Source organism: Diplotaxodon limnothrissa, linkage group LG22 (assembly GCF_057381915.1).
Source record: "Diplotaxodon limnothrissa isolate DT_005_m linkage group LG22, D_limnothrissa_male_GT1.1, whole genome shotgun sequence".
Classification (NCBI taxonomy): Eukaryota; Metazoa; Chordata; class Actinopteri; order Cichliformes; family Cichlidae; genus Diplotaxodon; species Diplotaxodon limnothrissa.
In genome coordinates this window covers 1,721,823-1,737,704 of record NC_140616.1, presented here as the reverse complement: position 1 = coordinate 1,737,704, position 15,882 = coordinate 1,721,823, and the positions used below count along the sequence as shown (strand labels likewise).

At 40.7% G+C, this 15,882-nt stretch overlaps 1 protein-coding gene across 1 annotated transcript; it reads right to left on the bottom strand.

The window, feature by feature from the left end:
• Positions 1-1,140: 1,140 nt before the first annotated feature.
• LOC146609105 (class I histocompatibility antigen, F10 alpha chain-like) lies at positions 1,141-15,400 on the bottom strand. Its single transcript, XM_085346946.1, has 6 exons — positions 15,307-15,400; positions 3,508-3,783; positions 2,953-3,243; positions 1,593-1,877; positions 1,475-1,539; positions 1,141-1,185 (listed from the first exon to the last, which is right to left on the bottom strand). The coding sequence occupies exons 1-6, from the start codon at positions 15,398-15,400 to the stop codon at positions 1,141-1,143; spliced, it is 1,056 nt and encodes a 351-aa protein (XP_085203072.1).
• Positions 15,401-15,882: the final 482 nt, after the last annotated feature.

Below are 15,882 nucleotides of genomic sequence, written 5' to 3'. Positions count from 1 at the left end.
GCAGATGTCGCGCTAAACAAGAGCAGCACGTTTAAGCTTGATCAGCTGTTGTTAGAATGTATTTAATATTAATTTCTAGTATCAGCTGATGTTTGCTGGAGCCACAGCTGTAAAGCTGCTGGTCATGATGTGGGTTTGGATATGTGGTGAGAGGGAAACATGAAGATGAAACCAGGAGATGTCCTTACTGAACCATCAGAGCTGAACAGGTGATGGAGAAACAGGTTTACCTTTTAGGTGACATGAATGAGTGGAAGTTATGAACTGTTTCTGAGAGACAAATAACACCAGGATCCTTTTTTATGTAGCTGACAGCTGGTAACTGTGCAGGGGCGGATCTAGCAAAGTGTTGCCAGGGGGCCAGGTAGGGCATTAACAGGGAGAGGGGGGCACAAAGAAATACTTTACTTTCTAATTCTCATTTAAAAATATCTAGCTTTTAGAAAAATAATTATCTGAAAGTTTTTATCTGACGTAAAATGTATAGAAATCATACATATACCAACAAGACTGTACATCACTGTCACAACAGCATTTGTTTTCATTCAAAGGCTTTATGGCTTTAATACCTGGTGGGCCGGTCTGTAGTCAAAATGCCCAATTTTTTTGTCCCAGTCCAGCCCTGCAGGTTAATACTGGCAGTGTCACCATGCCAGCTGACTGTATTTCATCATCAGCCAGTGTTGTTCTTTATCAATATTACCAAAGTTTACCATAAGGCAGCATAGAAAGTATTTACTTGCTTTCAGGTTTTATTCAAATGTTAGTCTTTTCAGTTGTTTCCCCACTTTTTTCCTGTTTCAAAATCAAACACCAGTTTGTGAGAAGATTATCTTCTTTTTTTAACAGGCAGATAAAGTTTTACATTGGAACTGGCTAATTTGTCAATTGTTTGTTACAAATGTTCGTATTTTAATATTCAAAAATGTTTTTGCCCAAAACATATGTGCACTACATGTCAGTAAAAATACTATGCAAATATTGATGTCCTTGACTGCTGAATAAACACTGACTGATTGTATCTCTTGTACTTTATCAACGCAGTATCTAAAAACTTTGCACCGTAGTGGTTAAAATCTCATTCTAATAAGAGTTAAACGCACATTCGGTTATTAGGGACTCCTCCCACTGCACCAGTCATCAGAGCTCCATGTCCTGGTTCAGGTTCTGGATGGTCACTGTTTCCTGAAACACAGACACAAGCTTCAGGTTGAGGTCACTGTCAGTTATTTGCTGCTGTTTGTTACTGAGATGTAGATTTGAAGCCACAGTCATGATGGAGTCAGTGATCTGACAGCAGTGATGTGGAGCAGCAACAGGAGGTCAGTGAGAGGGGACGGCACTGAAACTGTTCGTATCTGCAACTATTCAGTGATGCTCTGGAGGAGATCGCTGCTCTGCTTCTTCAGGGCTGCAGAGCTGGGCTACATGTGACATGCTAGCTTAGTTCTAGATGGACTGACATGGATCTGACCTCAGGACTGTGATCAGGACAGAATGATGCAGATCTGCTGGACACAGAGGAGCTCCAGGCTCTGACTGAAGAAACAGAGTTATGATCAACAACAGAGGCAATAAATAAAGTTTCTTACCCCAAGTCTTTGTAACATCCACACCAGTCGCCTCATGAACGACGTCACAGCTGAACTTTGACAGGTCAGACTTCAAAATCTCCACATGGTCTCGTCTCTGGAAGGTCTCATCGTTATTTGGAAGAACTCCTGAGCTTGTCAGGCCGTCGTCTGCAGTCAGAACACGTCCGTTCCTTCTGATCCTCACGATGATGTCTTTGGGGTAGAAGCCTGTGGCGAGGCAGGTCAGGATGAGGTTTGTCTCCACTTTGGCCTTCTTTGCAAACACAAACACCTCAGGTGGAGCTGGAAGCAGGAAATGGAAACTGTGTCACCACATGTGGTAACTGTAACACTGATTTAATGAATTTATCTGTGACACATAAAAAAATGAACCAGCTGGTACTGGATGTCTTATATGAGCTGTAAGTATTAAAGTCACACAAGAGGAAAAATAGGTTGGTAACCTCCATGAAAACTGGTTGGGAGTTGGTCGCACTGCTTTTCTTCTTTATTCTTTGTGTTGTGAATAATAACTCTGTGAATAATGACGCGTCACCAAAGAAGAAAATATCTAATTGGCTGAGAAAAACTAAAAATGTGACTGGCTGAGTTTACCTCATTTTATTCTGAGAAGCTTCGAGGAGCAGCTTCCATAAAAGACACTTGATTGTTCATTTATTTATGACAGTGGTTTAATTCTGTACTCTGATTCTGGTCTGCAGAGATCTCACAGACGAGCCGCAGATACAGCTTTCACAGAGTGAGACCTGATCTGTTAAAGTCTGATTTCTAGTTTAAACCTGCAGAGAGGCTCTGCTTCATTTTACAAACATGTCCACATGGATCACACAGGCTGCAAACATGCAGACAGTTAAAGTGACACATTTATTGAAGGAATATTTGGTTAAATGTGTGAGCATATTTCTGCCAAACAAAGGACGTTACATACAGCTCATTTATACTTAACTTTAAAAATAGAATCAGTTATTTTTTAATTGTTCTTTTTCATTCATCCATTTTTTTTTGCTTATCCTCCTCCAACTTCTCTTGGAAAACACCAAGGTGTCCCCAAGCCAGCCGAGATATATAATGTCTCTCCTGTCCTGGGTCTCCTCTGGACACCCACATCTATGCTGATCTCACCTGGACCCACGACACCAACACCCTGGCAAAGAAGGCCCAGCAGTGGCAAGGTGCAAAAGTTAAAAAATAGACTAGACAGCAATTTAAAACAAAACATTATTGATACTTTTTAATGTGAAATGTTGTCACACACTCACCTAAAAATTTCATGAATTTATAACTTTTAGAACTAAAACTACTCTACGGGCTCCACTAATAATGAATTTAAAAACAATTTTTTTCATGTCATACATACATTCCTTTTTAAGCTGCTGTTGTCCATAATTCACAAACTTGCTCAGCCAATCGATGCACTCGATCTCCAGGTATCCCTTGGTGTAGTCTTTCAGCACCTGGACGCCGTCCCACTTCCTCTTGGTGGGTTGTGCCTCGGGAGTCTGAGCAACCCAGACTCCATTTTTATCATCGAAGGACAGGAAGTCGTCTCCATCGTAGTTGTACATGTGCACGCCTCGGACAAACCTGAGCGTGCCGTCAGAATTAGTTTTACCCTCACAGCCCACAATCCACTGAAGAACGTGAGGGTCTGAAAGCAGGAGGGTGAAATAAATAATGTTTAAATAAACATCAGAGGAGAAAATATGAACATAAATTAAATCATTAAAAACTTTTTAATTTAAACCAGTAAGCAGGAACAATTTGTTCCTGAGTTGAGGAACTTCAAGCTCAAACATTCCTCTGCAGACAGTTTAATTCAGTTCATTTCATGCTTTGTTATTGATCATTGATCATTCAGATTTTGTGGATCTTACCCGAGTGATCAAATCATTAAAACAAAGCAAAGACTTACTGCTTGAGTCATTCTGTCTCATTCGCTCCATCAGGATGCCGATGTTGACCTTGAACCACTGCTGCTTGCTCTTGCGGGACTGTGTGCCTCTTTCCCAGTAATCAGCAGGTAAACGCTCTCTCATCCACTCCTGTTTGGGAACTTTCACCTGATTCTCGCTGTCAAAGTAGTCGATCATCTTGTCGTCCAGCAAACCCATGGCTGTGAACTCGTGGATGCCCGGGAGGCCGACAGGTTTGGAGAGCGCCGTGTAGATGTAATGGAGGGAGTGAGTCTCTGAAAGTCACACAGGTGGGAAAACACAGGAGCAGGATGGATGAGCTCTGATGTTTTTACTGGGCAGGTATGTTTGCAGATCCATGGATCAGAAGCTCTGGCCCTTTGCTATTTCAGTCATGAACAATCAGTGAGCAGCAGTAAATAATCAGCTGTGTTATTTCTGTCACAGTTTGCAACTGAACTATTTTTCTGTTCTTGCTTCTTTCAAACTGTGCAGGTCAGAATAAGTCAGGGATTTGGACCCAAACCTTCGTTTCCAACATCATAAAGACGTGTTTTATTACAGACACATCCTGTTTGAGGGTTCTGCTTTCTTGTTTAGTAAACTTCCTGCCTTTATGACCCTTTTGTGGGCAGGAGGTCACACAAACGCACCCCCAAACACAAACACACACACTCACATGCATACACACACATATACACACACGTGCTTACATGTGCACACACATACACACATAGCACCTTATCTACCATAGGGGGGGAGGGGTTTACAATGGGAGGTGCTTGTGTGTACTGTAACTGTTTTCAATAAAAGGCGGTGTCACTACCCGATCCGTACCGGAAACCCGATCGGTACCCCACATGCGCGAAAGGTGTCTACGTCCGGTCGTAGTGTTTTATGATAGTTATGGGTCAGAGTATCTGTTAAGATGTTAAGAATAATAAGTATCTCTTAAAATGTTTGCAATAATGAAGCATTTCAGTACAATGTAGACAAAAACGAAAAATAAATAGATAGTGACAGATCAGGACTCCCGATCCGTACCGCGCATGTGCAGATGTTTTCTTCTTCTTCTCTTCGTTTAATGGCAGTTTACTCCCCAGTGTACGAGGATACCGCCACCTGCTGACCGAGTGAATGAACCCTATTGTAAACTGAATTGGCGTCATTACAAACGTGTGTTAAATTTGATTTAGCGATAGTCGAGTGTGTTTATGCTTGTCTGTGTGCAGAGGATTGACTGGAATAGTGATGATGTGCGCTATCACTGTCATCTCTTTTGTCCCACATGCCATCAGAATGTTTAACTCCTCTCTGGAGGGGAGAGGGAGGGGAGACAGGAGGACAAAGGAGGGGGGAACAACTAAGCTGTAGTGCCTCTTCACCTCACTGTGCAATACTTTTGTTAATAGTCAACGGTGCAATAGACCTCAATACTTGAAATGTGCAATTCACTTGTATTTTTATTTTTATTCCTATTTATCCCCTTTGTATATTTTATTTATATTTGTCTCTGTATTTGTGTGTGTGTGTGTGTGTGTGTGTGTGTGTGTGTGTGTGTGTGTGTGTGTGTGTGTGTGTGTGTGTGTGTGTATATAATATTCTGTAACTCTGTAACTTCTGTCGGGGCTGTGCTTTTTGGAAACTGAATTTCCCAGAGGAACCCACCCGAGGGATTAATAAAGTTTTATCTTATCTTATCTTAATTGTCAGTAAACACTTAATCCGGCTGATGAATCTTCACGTGACACATTGCTAAGTCAATATTATTAACTCTGTAATTAGGCACCATTCTTCTTATTTTACGGCGCTGTTGTTCAATGGGGGACGCTCTCTGTTGAGGAGAAAAGCATGAATTTGTTTGTATACGGATTATCCATTGTTTAAATGTCCCGGGCAGTCGAAAAGGAGGCAGAGCTGCTGAGAAATGCTAGGAGCTAACTGGGCGCTAACCGTATCATTCAAATATATTGAGTGTCGCAATGTTGGCAAAGAGAGGAAGTGACGTAAGATTTGCGCATGCGGGGTACCGATCGGGTTTCCGGTACGGATCGGGTAGTGACAGGCGGCAAAAAGTTTCATTTAATAGACATTTGGAGATTTAAAAACCCTAAAGCCAAACTATTTACATGGAGTAACAAATCCAACTCTTCTAAATCCCGTATTGACTTTGGTTAATTTCTGATTGCTTAAATAGGGATAATGTTATAGCCAATATAATGCCAACTCCACTCACGGATCACAAAGCGGTATCACTTCAGGTCTTTTTCAATACTAATGCCGCCCAAACTTGTAGGAGCTGCTACTGGAAACTTAATAACTCCCTTCTAAAACATGAAAAAGTGCTTGAAGATATTTTGTCATTAATCAAACGTTTCTGGGATAAAGCCTTAACCAGTCATCTCTACTGTCAAAACTGGGAACTCTTTAAATTTGAAGCCGCTAAATATTTAACAGAGTATGGCTCATCTGCAGCAAAACAGAGGAAAAATGAAGAAATTAATGTAATTACTAGGATATCTGCTCTCACTCAGATCCCACCAGAGAACCTATCTGAAGAAGATAAAACTGACTTAGCTTTGCAACAGAGTAAGTTAAATGATATCTATAAACTGAAAGCAGAGGGAGCCTTTGTGAGATCAAGGAGGAAATGGTTAGAAGAAGGTGAACAACACTCATCCTATTTTTTTAAATTAGAGAAATCTCGTTCTAAACTTAGTTCTGTTCGGAGACTTAATATTGACGGTATTATAATTGATGATCCCCGAAAAGTCTCCACCTATTGCTCCAATTTTTACAGAAATTTATACAAGTCAGAGTTTGATGAGAGTGCTGCTCTGAACTTTATGGAACAAATCCCTGATGTGCGAACAGTTAAAGAAGATCAGATGAGTTTCTGTGATAGGCCGATATCTATTAGTGAAGTGCTACCTGCTATTCGACGTCTTAAACTTAATAAATCCCCAGGACCCGATGGCTTAACCTCTGAATTTTACATTCCTTTTGCAGATCAACTGGCTCCATTTCTTCTTAATGTATACATTGAAAGTCTTACAAATCAGTCTCTTCCCCCCACTTTATCACAAGGTCTGTTAACCCTAATCCCAAAGCCAAAGAAAGATCCCACTTATATTGACAATTGGAGGCCAATTTGCCTCCTTAATAATGATTATAAGATCCTAGCTCAGATCTTTGCCAAAAGACTGAAAGCTGTTTTGAATGATATTATTGATGAAACTCAGTCTGGCTTTATGGTTAACAGACACATATCCAACAACATCAGACTTGTTTTTGACCTAATTGATTATGCAGATTTGTGTAGGGATGATAGCTTTATCTTATTTGTAGATTTCTGCAAAGCGTTTGACACGATTGAACATGGTTTTATTTTTCAGGCTTTGGACAAATTTGGCTTTGGCCCTTATTTTCAGAATGCAATTAAAACAATGTACAAAAATGTAAATTGCTCCATCAAACTAGAAGCAGGTACATCACCTAGGTTTAACTTGAACCGCGGTATCAGGCAAGGCTGCCCCATCTCCCCATACTTATTTCTCATCTGTGCTCAACTTCTCTCTGATTATATTAAACGCAGTCCTCTGAAAGGTATAACAATTGCGGATGAAGAAATATTCATTAGTCAACTTGCTGATGATACCACTCTCTTTTTAAAAAATGCTTCACAGGTGCAGATGGCTATTAACACAATTAATGCCTTTTCTTTAGCTTCAGGACTAAACCTAAACATTGGCAAATGTGAACTGCTTGCCCTTAGAAATTGTACCAGTCTATCTATTGCTGGCATCCCAGTTAAAGAGTCTGTCACTTACCTTGGTATAGTCATTAATAAAGATCAATCCACCAGGTGCTCCCTTAATTTCACTCCAATTTTGGACAAAACACAAAAAAAGCTAAATGCCTGGTTGCAGCGGGATTTATCCATTAAAGGGAGAGTTTTACTCACGAAAGCAGAGGGTTTATCTCGTCTAACTTATGCTGCTTTGTCTCTTGATGTAAATAAAGAAACCCTGGCAGATATTGACAGACTTTTTTATAATTTCATATGGAAGAATAGAATACATTATATTAAAAGATCAGTTTTATCCAACTCATACCAACATGGTGGAGTAAACTTTCTTGACTTCTCCTCATTAAACAATGTGTGTTTAATTTTTCAGGAACCCAACCTCAATTTGGAACTTTATTCCCAATTATATTTTCTCAAAAATTGGTGGTCTTAACTTTCTTTTGCTTTGTAATTACAATATTGATAAAATCCCTTTAAAACTATACAACTTTCATAAACAAATGCTTCTTTCCTGGTCATTGATTTATAAACACAACTTTTAGATACTATATTTGGAACAATAGAGACATTTTATACAAACATAAATCTGTGTTTTTAAGTAATTGGTTTGATAATGGGATTCATCGTGTTGCACAACTTATAAATCCAGCTGGAGGTTTACTCTCTTACTCAGAATTTTTGAATACATATGGTCTTCCTGTTCCACCAAAGGAATATGCCGTAGTGTTTGATGCTATCCCTGCTGGGGTCTTAATGTTGTTTAGAAATCCTGTTGTTAGTGATTTGACCCCTTGCTGCTACTTATGTCGGTCAGGTGTGTTTCCCCTCTGTAAGGAGGAAAAACAACCGTGAAATACGAACTCTGTTTCAAAAAGACAGAACTTGTGTCCCAACGGCTGTCGCCTACTGGAATAACTTATACCAGGACCTGGAATGGGAGAAGATTTGGACCTTACCGTCAAAATTTCTATTAAATAACAAAGTAAAGGAAATATCTTTTAAAGTTATTCATCGTTTTTACCCAACTAGGTCTTTTCTTGTACGTTATAAAAAGGACATTGATGTTAACTGTACATTTTGTAATTGTGTGAAGGAAGATATTTCTCATTTAATTTGGTCATGCTTATACACGAATCTTTTCTGGCAAGAATTTTGTGTTTTTGTTGTTTCCTTTATCTTTTCTGAGTTCTCTCTTTGTTACGAGAATATATTGTTTGGTTTCTTTAAGTACCCCATGCACAGAGCAAACGAATTTTATTTGATTAACTTATTGATATTATTGGCTAAATTTCATATACATAAGTCTAAATTTTCTAACGCAAAACCATCCTTTTGGTGCTTTTTAAATGAAACCAAACACTATGTTAAAACCATACAACATTCTCAAAATCAAAAAGCTGTCAAAACCATAAACCTATGTTCCCTGTTCAATATTATGTGATTCTATAATAGACTGTGTCTGTTACAGGAAAAATGATTCTATGTTTCTTTACCTTCTTTTAAATGTACAAAGATGCCTTTTGTCTGCCCTCTGCCTATGGTTAGATTAGTTTAGAATTATCTTTTTTAGACTTTCCCAGCAAACACATCTTGTTTTGGGACATATTGTTTTAGATTGTTTTATCTCTCACAGCTCTCTGCTGACGAGACTAGCGCCACATATGGAGTTGTTTATTTTATCTGTTTTGTATTTTCTTATCCTGTTCTCACTGTCTTTCCTATAAAAAGTGCCCAGCCTCTGTACACGGGGTGAGTTGTTCTGAACAGCTTACCCGTGTGCACGTTAAAGCATAAAAAGTGATCTTGTCTCATTGTGTCTTTATTTCTCCTGGGTCTTTTACAGAGTTTTCCCCCTACATTTCTTGGTCCTTCGAGCCGGAGCGCCTCCATCGTGTCCCATCTCCGTGACCAGTCCACGTTGTTCGTCTGTCGACAGCCCACACACTAGGTGTGTGGTCAAAGACCAAGGGCGTTAAATTCGAGTCTTGGCCAACGTTCTAGAAAGCGACCCACGGTGGTGGGGCCCGATCGAGGTGGACCAGACCCGGCGACACTGACCAGGTAGATACAGACACACTGACACAATTTTGCGTAAAAGCGTATTTTAAATTCAGGGAATTTTAAATTCAGGGAGTTTTAAATTCAGGGAATTTAAAATAGCGAAAGTAGCTCGTCGACTGGTAGCATTGGAGCTCGTCGACTGGAAGCTCCCCACCTCTGTGGGTTAGGTTTAAAGTAGCTCGTCGGCTGGTAGCTTGGAGCTCGTCGACTGGAAGCTCCCCACTCTTGTGGGTTAGGTTTGGAGCTCTGGGTAGCTCCCCCAGCTGGGTCAAGGGAATAAGTAGCTCGTCTACAGAAAGACTGGCAGCTCCCCTTATGATAAGGGTTCCGATCGCGCGAATAGGTGTGAATGTGAATGTGTGTGTGTGTATTGTTTTAATTAACGGAGCAAGCTGAATTTTCACGGTCCAATAAGAGACTGAGCTGCTCCTACTGTGTTTTTCTTTTACTGCTATTCACTGACGTGCTGGTGAGTTGAGAGAACGGTCGAGTTCCGTCTCGTAAAGTTCACACCGCTTTTGGAAATAGTCCGAAAGTAGAAGGGCGTGTGAGCAACCACTCTCGTCTCTAATACCAGCGAAGGTGATAGCAGCTGTATTGTGTATATATTACTTAATAAACAAAAATAAGTAAATACATAAATAAGATGGGTAATCAAGCAAGTGAAATTAAAACTCACTCCTGCTGACGAGCAGTGGTGAGAAAAGAAAAGTCCAGACGCCGGACAAAAACAGTGTCTGTAAACTGAGAGATTTAAGAAAACAAAATATAAACAGTCGGGAGAACAGAATCCAACTGCCAGTTTAGTAAAACCAGAAGACGAGACACTGTGCAGTTCCCACAATCCTTTTAGTAAACCATCACTCATTCCTGCAGCCGCATGTGCAGCAACACCCATATCAGGAAGAACATAATAATCCCTTATTAAGTGAAAACTAGAGATCACAGTAGTTTGAGGTAGTTTAAAAGGGTTGAAAACAGACCCCACTGAGTAGATATAAATATAAAAAGTACGAAATAAAGATAAACAAAGGGAAAATTACAGTAGAAATTATCTTTAGAGTATTTGAAATTAATAATAGCAAGGATAACAACCTGTAAAGTGATATTAACATTGAAACACAGTTGGCATGATGACCATGCCCAGCATGTATAAAATGAATATAAAGCAAATAATTCACACGAAAATATTTTAATAACATAAATAAAGTATATTAAGGCTGTGTCATTGTTCAGCCAAGGACAGTGTGTGAAAAGGTAACTGTCTCCACCCTGGGAAAAGGATGATTCTGCAGGTCATCTGAAGCCCTTGATGGATACAAAATAAAATATAAATAATATATTATAATAGAACTGCCTGGTCCGCCATGCAACAGAGAGAACAAATGTGACCGCAGATTGGATGAATTCTAAATTATCTGTTTGCTGAATAAGATGATCTAACTAACAAATTGGCTCAGGAGTAGTATAGTGGTACACACTGATAAAATATTATAATATGCTATTGCTGTCATATAAGACAAAGAGGATAATATTAACAATGACATAATATTAATATGAAGAGGCACCTTAATCGGTTATGATGTGAGGTGAATAATTGTTAAGCAGTAGTCTGCATCAAGCTTAAGGTTTGCTGAAACTCAGTGTAATGACATGTGAGATGAAGACAATACGGAGAATAACTAAACTAATGAAGTGCATAGAGGCACTTGACCAGCTTGAAACCTATCATTCTAGAATGACACATTGCTGAGATATAGAGCACACCTATAATAACAACCAATAAGCAAAACCCTGTAGACAACAGCTAAAACTACAGGATTGAGAAGCTGAATTAAATATGTAGACACTGCTAAGCTGATGAGCATGTTCCACATTTTCTTTTCTTTTTATTTATTTGTTTCTTTTAGAGCAGAAGCTGCTATTCTGCCCAAAGAAAGACTCTAGGTCTGACCAACCGTTTCAGTCGTGGGCAAAAAGATGACAGTCAATAAAATTCTAAAAGATAATTTATTGACGAAAAATATATCAAGAGATAAAAGATAAAACAGTCCAGTGTCCCACTTATGAATTGTATAAAAACACACAGTCCCAAGGCCAAGGCCAGCTATGCCACACGGCCAAGTTGCACCCCACATGTTGCCTTTAACAGGGTTAGAAGTTGTCCTTGGAGACCCACCACCCTGCAAGCATATAGTCAGTGGTCACTCAAGCCTCTGGAACTCTGCTGCCTTTAGGCTGTGGCATATAATAGGCCCTGGACTGCACAGAGAGACAAAACAACACAGCAGTGTTTGTAGTGTGGGCTATATGTAGACCAGTGTATCAGTGCAATCACGTACACCTGCCTCTAATTAGTCCAACCCCATTCCAGCCATTGGCTCACCAAAAATGTGACAACCACAAAACCACTCCCAACCCAGTGCAACTTCACACAATAATATAAAGCTGAATTAACACAGGCACATTAGTCTACCATGTTACAAGCTGCATGCTATTACAAGCCAAAATATGGAGACTTCTGCCTTGTTCGGGTGGCAGCATTTTTCTTTTTCTTTTGTGTCCTGACACGTTTATGTTTTTTGTTTTTGTTTGATTATTTTGTTGGTTTTGGAAACGATTTTAAACGAACTTGTGACAATACTTGAGAGTCACAGTGACACATAGTGATTAGGCATATGATTGAAAAATGCCTAGGTTTAGAGCTGTGAGCTATGAGCTGTGAGCAATGCAAAGTTAAATATATATATTTGTATAAATGGGAAACAACCGTAACTTGAAAGTTTGAAATGTGTGAGATCCATGCATTGTTTGAAGAACTAGAAATTATCTAAAACTGCCTTAAGTGAAAATGTAGAGTTGCATCTATTCTCCCATACAAAAAAAAAAAAAGAAAAAAAAAAAGGAGAAGCATTCTGTAACTTAAAAATAAGGCTGACTGTTGACAACAGACTAAAACACTAATTCGCAGGTGGCTATCAGGAACAGAGAGGCGAGCAAAGTCACAAACACCAAGGCCGCAGACAGCCATGCAGAAACAGCAGATAACATAGAGACAACGCCTGCTAGAACCGTGGAGAGGAAGGTCACTTCCCACGAGATTGTAGGAGTAGAGGACAAATTAGTTGTAAAGTCAGCTTCAGGCCACACAACTGTACAACAATTAACTGCCCTTTTAGAACTAGTACACACAGCAAGTGGCCGCAGGTGCTTTATTAAATGCATATATGACCCGTCGTGTCCAGTAAATTTGCTAGGTAGAGACGCTCTGACAAAACTTAAGATAGCAGTCATGCCATTCTTTTCTGGTATTACACCTGAGTGCCAGAAACCGACCGAGTATCACAACATTCTGAGATTTAAACAAACTCCAGGCCCAGATCCACCTTATGATCAGCAAGTGTGGAAGCTAGGAGAACAGCATTTGACCTTACAGCACAGGCCGAAATTGTGTAGGTTACGCAGTAACCACAGATAGTAAAATAATAGAAGCAAAACCACTCTCTTCTTCATGTTCTACACAGAGCGCTGAGCTGATAGCTGTGATACGCGAAAGCTAAATACACAAAGACAAACTAATAAACATACATACAGACAGCCAGTATGTTTTCTCTGCTGTGCATCATTTTGCAAAAAATTTGGCATAACAGAGGAATGATTACACCAACTGGCAAACCAGCATGCCAACCTCTTACAACGCCTACTGACTCTTTCATTACTACAGGCAACAATTTTGCTGACAGAGCAGCAAAATAGGCGGCACAACAGGCAAACATCACATTGATGGCAGTAAACACACATCAGATTCCACTGGATGTGTTGAAAAATGAACAAAAGCAGCAAGCACAGCCGAGCAGGCAAAATGGCTAAAACACGGTGCAGTTCTGACAAACGACTTAATGATGTGTTATGGCAAGCCAGTGCTGCCAAAATTCCTCCACAAAATGGCGGCATTAGTGACTCATGGCTGTACGCATTTGTCAACGGGGGGACTGACCAGTATTGTCAACTCTCATTTCTACACTGTAAATTCTACACTGTAAATTTTGAAACCTCAGCAAAACAATTTGTCAGAACGTGCATGACGTGTCAAAAATATAATGCTCAGGGAAACCTGAGACCACACAATCCATATGGACTTTATTGAGCTAAATGAATGCCAAGGGTAAAAATACACCCTAGTGGTTATAGATGTATTCTCAAAGTGGCCAGAAATCTATCCAGTGAAAAAGGCAGATACAATTTCAGTAGCAAAATGTATGTCTAAGTTGTAGGAAAATAAAGAGATGATTGTAAATGACGAAGAATGTAATGATGTCTATCAAGTGTCTTGCAGATCACAGCCCGGTGACTGGGTTCTGATCAAGGTGCTCCAAAGGAAAAACTGGAGCACACCCAGGTGGGAGGGGCCATACCAAGTCCTCCTCACTACACCGACCGCTTGCAAAATTGCGGAACGACCATCCTGGATCCATCAGAGTCACTGCAGGCGAGTCAGTGAAGCCATCTAAACACAGCTGACAGCAGGCGTGCCCACTTGTTGTGATCTCGCCCGGTGGAGGGGTCAGCTTTCCTGGCCGGGGGGAACTATTCACGACAGGAGGGTGTGTCCCGTCGTCATGCGGTGGTGGCTTTTAGTAACTGCAGCGGCCCTGACCATGGCCGGGCTCCTCATCTTTGTTTCCGTGAGGGACAACAAGTCACGCAATATGAAGAAAAGGCAGACACTGTATGACAAAGGACAGTACACCGAGTTTCCCCATGGATACGCCACTAACTTCTGGTGGCAGTTTATGAACACTACAGCTCACTTGAATAACAAAACTGACTGCTATGCATGTACCCATATGCCTCTATCCTCACAGACGTCTGGCCTGTGGCCGTACAGCATACCTGAAGATCGCAGTTGGTGTCTGTTGGGCCTGGCAACACATCCAGGCTACGGTACTCTTTGGTCCAAAGCCAACTACAGCATCCCAGCAAAAGCAACCTGGAGGTCATCATCACTCACGAATGTGCACTGTTCCGGACAGACCTACCTACTGACCTGGCCCCAAGTCTCAGACCCGCTGCCTGATGTAATTCTACTGAACAAACTGAACGCAGCACAACTTCCAGTATGTGTGATGAACAATGGATCGCGGGCAGTGGGGGAGCTGCCTACTTACCTATGCAAATACATATACACTTTCTGCCCACCGAGGAACGAGAGGAAGTGTATGGACTGTTCACTCAACGAAACCTGTGCCAGTAACGCGACACTGATGAGCCTCAACTGTCGCTCAAACTACAGCTACCGAATGCCACTACAAACAAAGACTCAGTACCAGACAGGATGTGCACGGACGGCACCCAGCAGCAGAGGAACCAGAGTTTTGGCTGACTGGTACTTCCTATGTGGCAACAAGGCTTATCTGTCACTCCCTGAAGGTTGGGGAGGTCTGTGCGCCCTAGTGGAATTATCAGATCACGTTTTCTTCATGCAACGTGTTGCACATCACCCAAGCCGCCGACAGAGACGTGAAGTGGACTTCACCTCACCCAATTCTTTCGGCATTACTGTGGACACTGGAGTGCCGGGAGAGTTTCGCATCTGGGGAGGAGGAGTGAAATTCTTACAGAGCTTGATCCCCGGCATTGGAGTTGCCGAGGTGCGGGATCATGTGGAGATCAACCGATATGCTCTGCTACGACACATCAACTTGACTAAGACCCTGGGAACCGCCTTAGCAGGAGAACAGCAGGCCATCAGACGATGGTGCTGCAGAACAGACTGACACTAGACCTGCTAACAGCATCACAAGGAGGAGTTTGCTCATAGGAGAGACATGTTGCACTTTTATCCCTGATGGATATGGAGCTGGAGGAGACATTTATGAAGCTTTGCAGAATTTGTCCATTCTGCAAAAATATGTCACTGACCACACACCTGGAGCAGCTGCAGCACAAGGCTGGCTGGACTGGCTGTTCAGCGGTTCATGGCCGGCTGCTGTAGCAAAGCCGTTTGTCCTTCTAGGCCTCATCATGATAGCACTGCTCATATTAGTGTTGTGTGTGTTGCCATGTCTAAGAGTAATGATTTCAAAGATGATAACAACTACAATGACTGCTTATGTTGCCGTGCCTGAAGAAGACCAGCATCCCGTTGCAATTCTGTTAGAGGAGAACTTGTAATAACTGCTAATGAATGACGTGGTGATTAAAAATGACTTGTCAAGTGATCACGCACTGATTAAAACATTAGTAGGTTATGCAGGTTTTCATCCTTTTATTTTTTGAAGTTTTCAGTTTTAAACATAAAGTTTTTCATTTTAAATATAAAGTTTTCATCCTTTTATTTTTTGGAGTTCTCATCCTTTTATTTTTTGAAGTTTTCATTTTAAATATGAAGTTTTCATCATTTTACATATAAAGTTTTCAATTTAAGGTTTGCATCATTTTAAATATAAGGTTTTCATCCTTGTATTTTTTGAAGTTTTCATTTTTACATATTAGGTTTTCATCA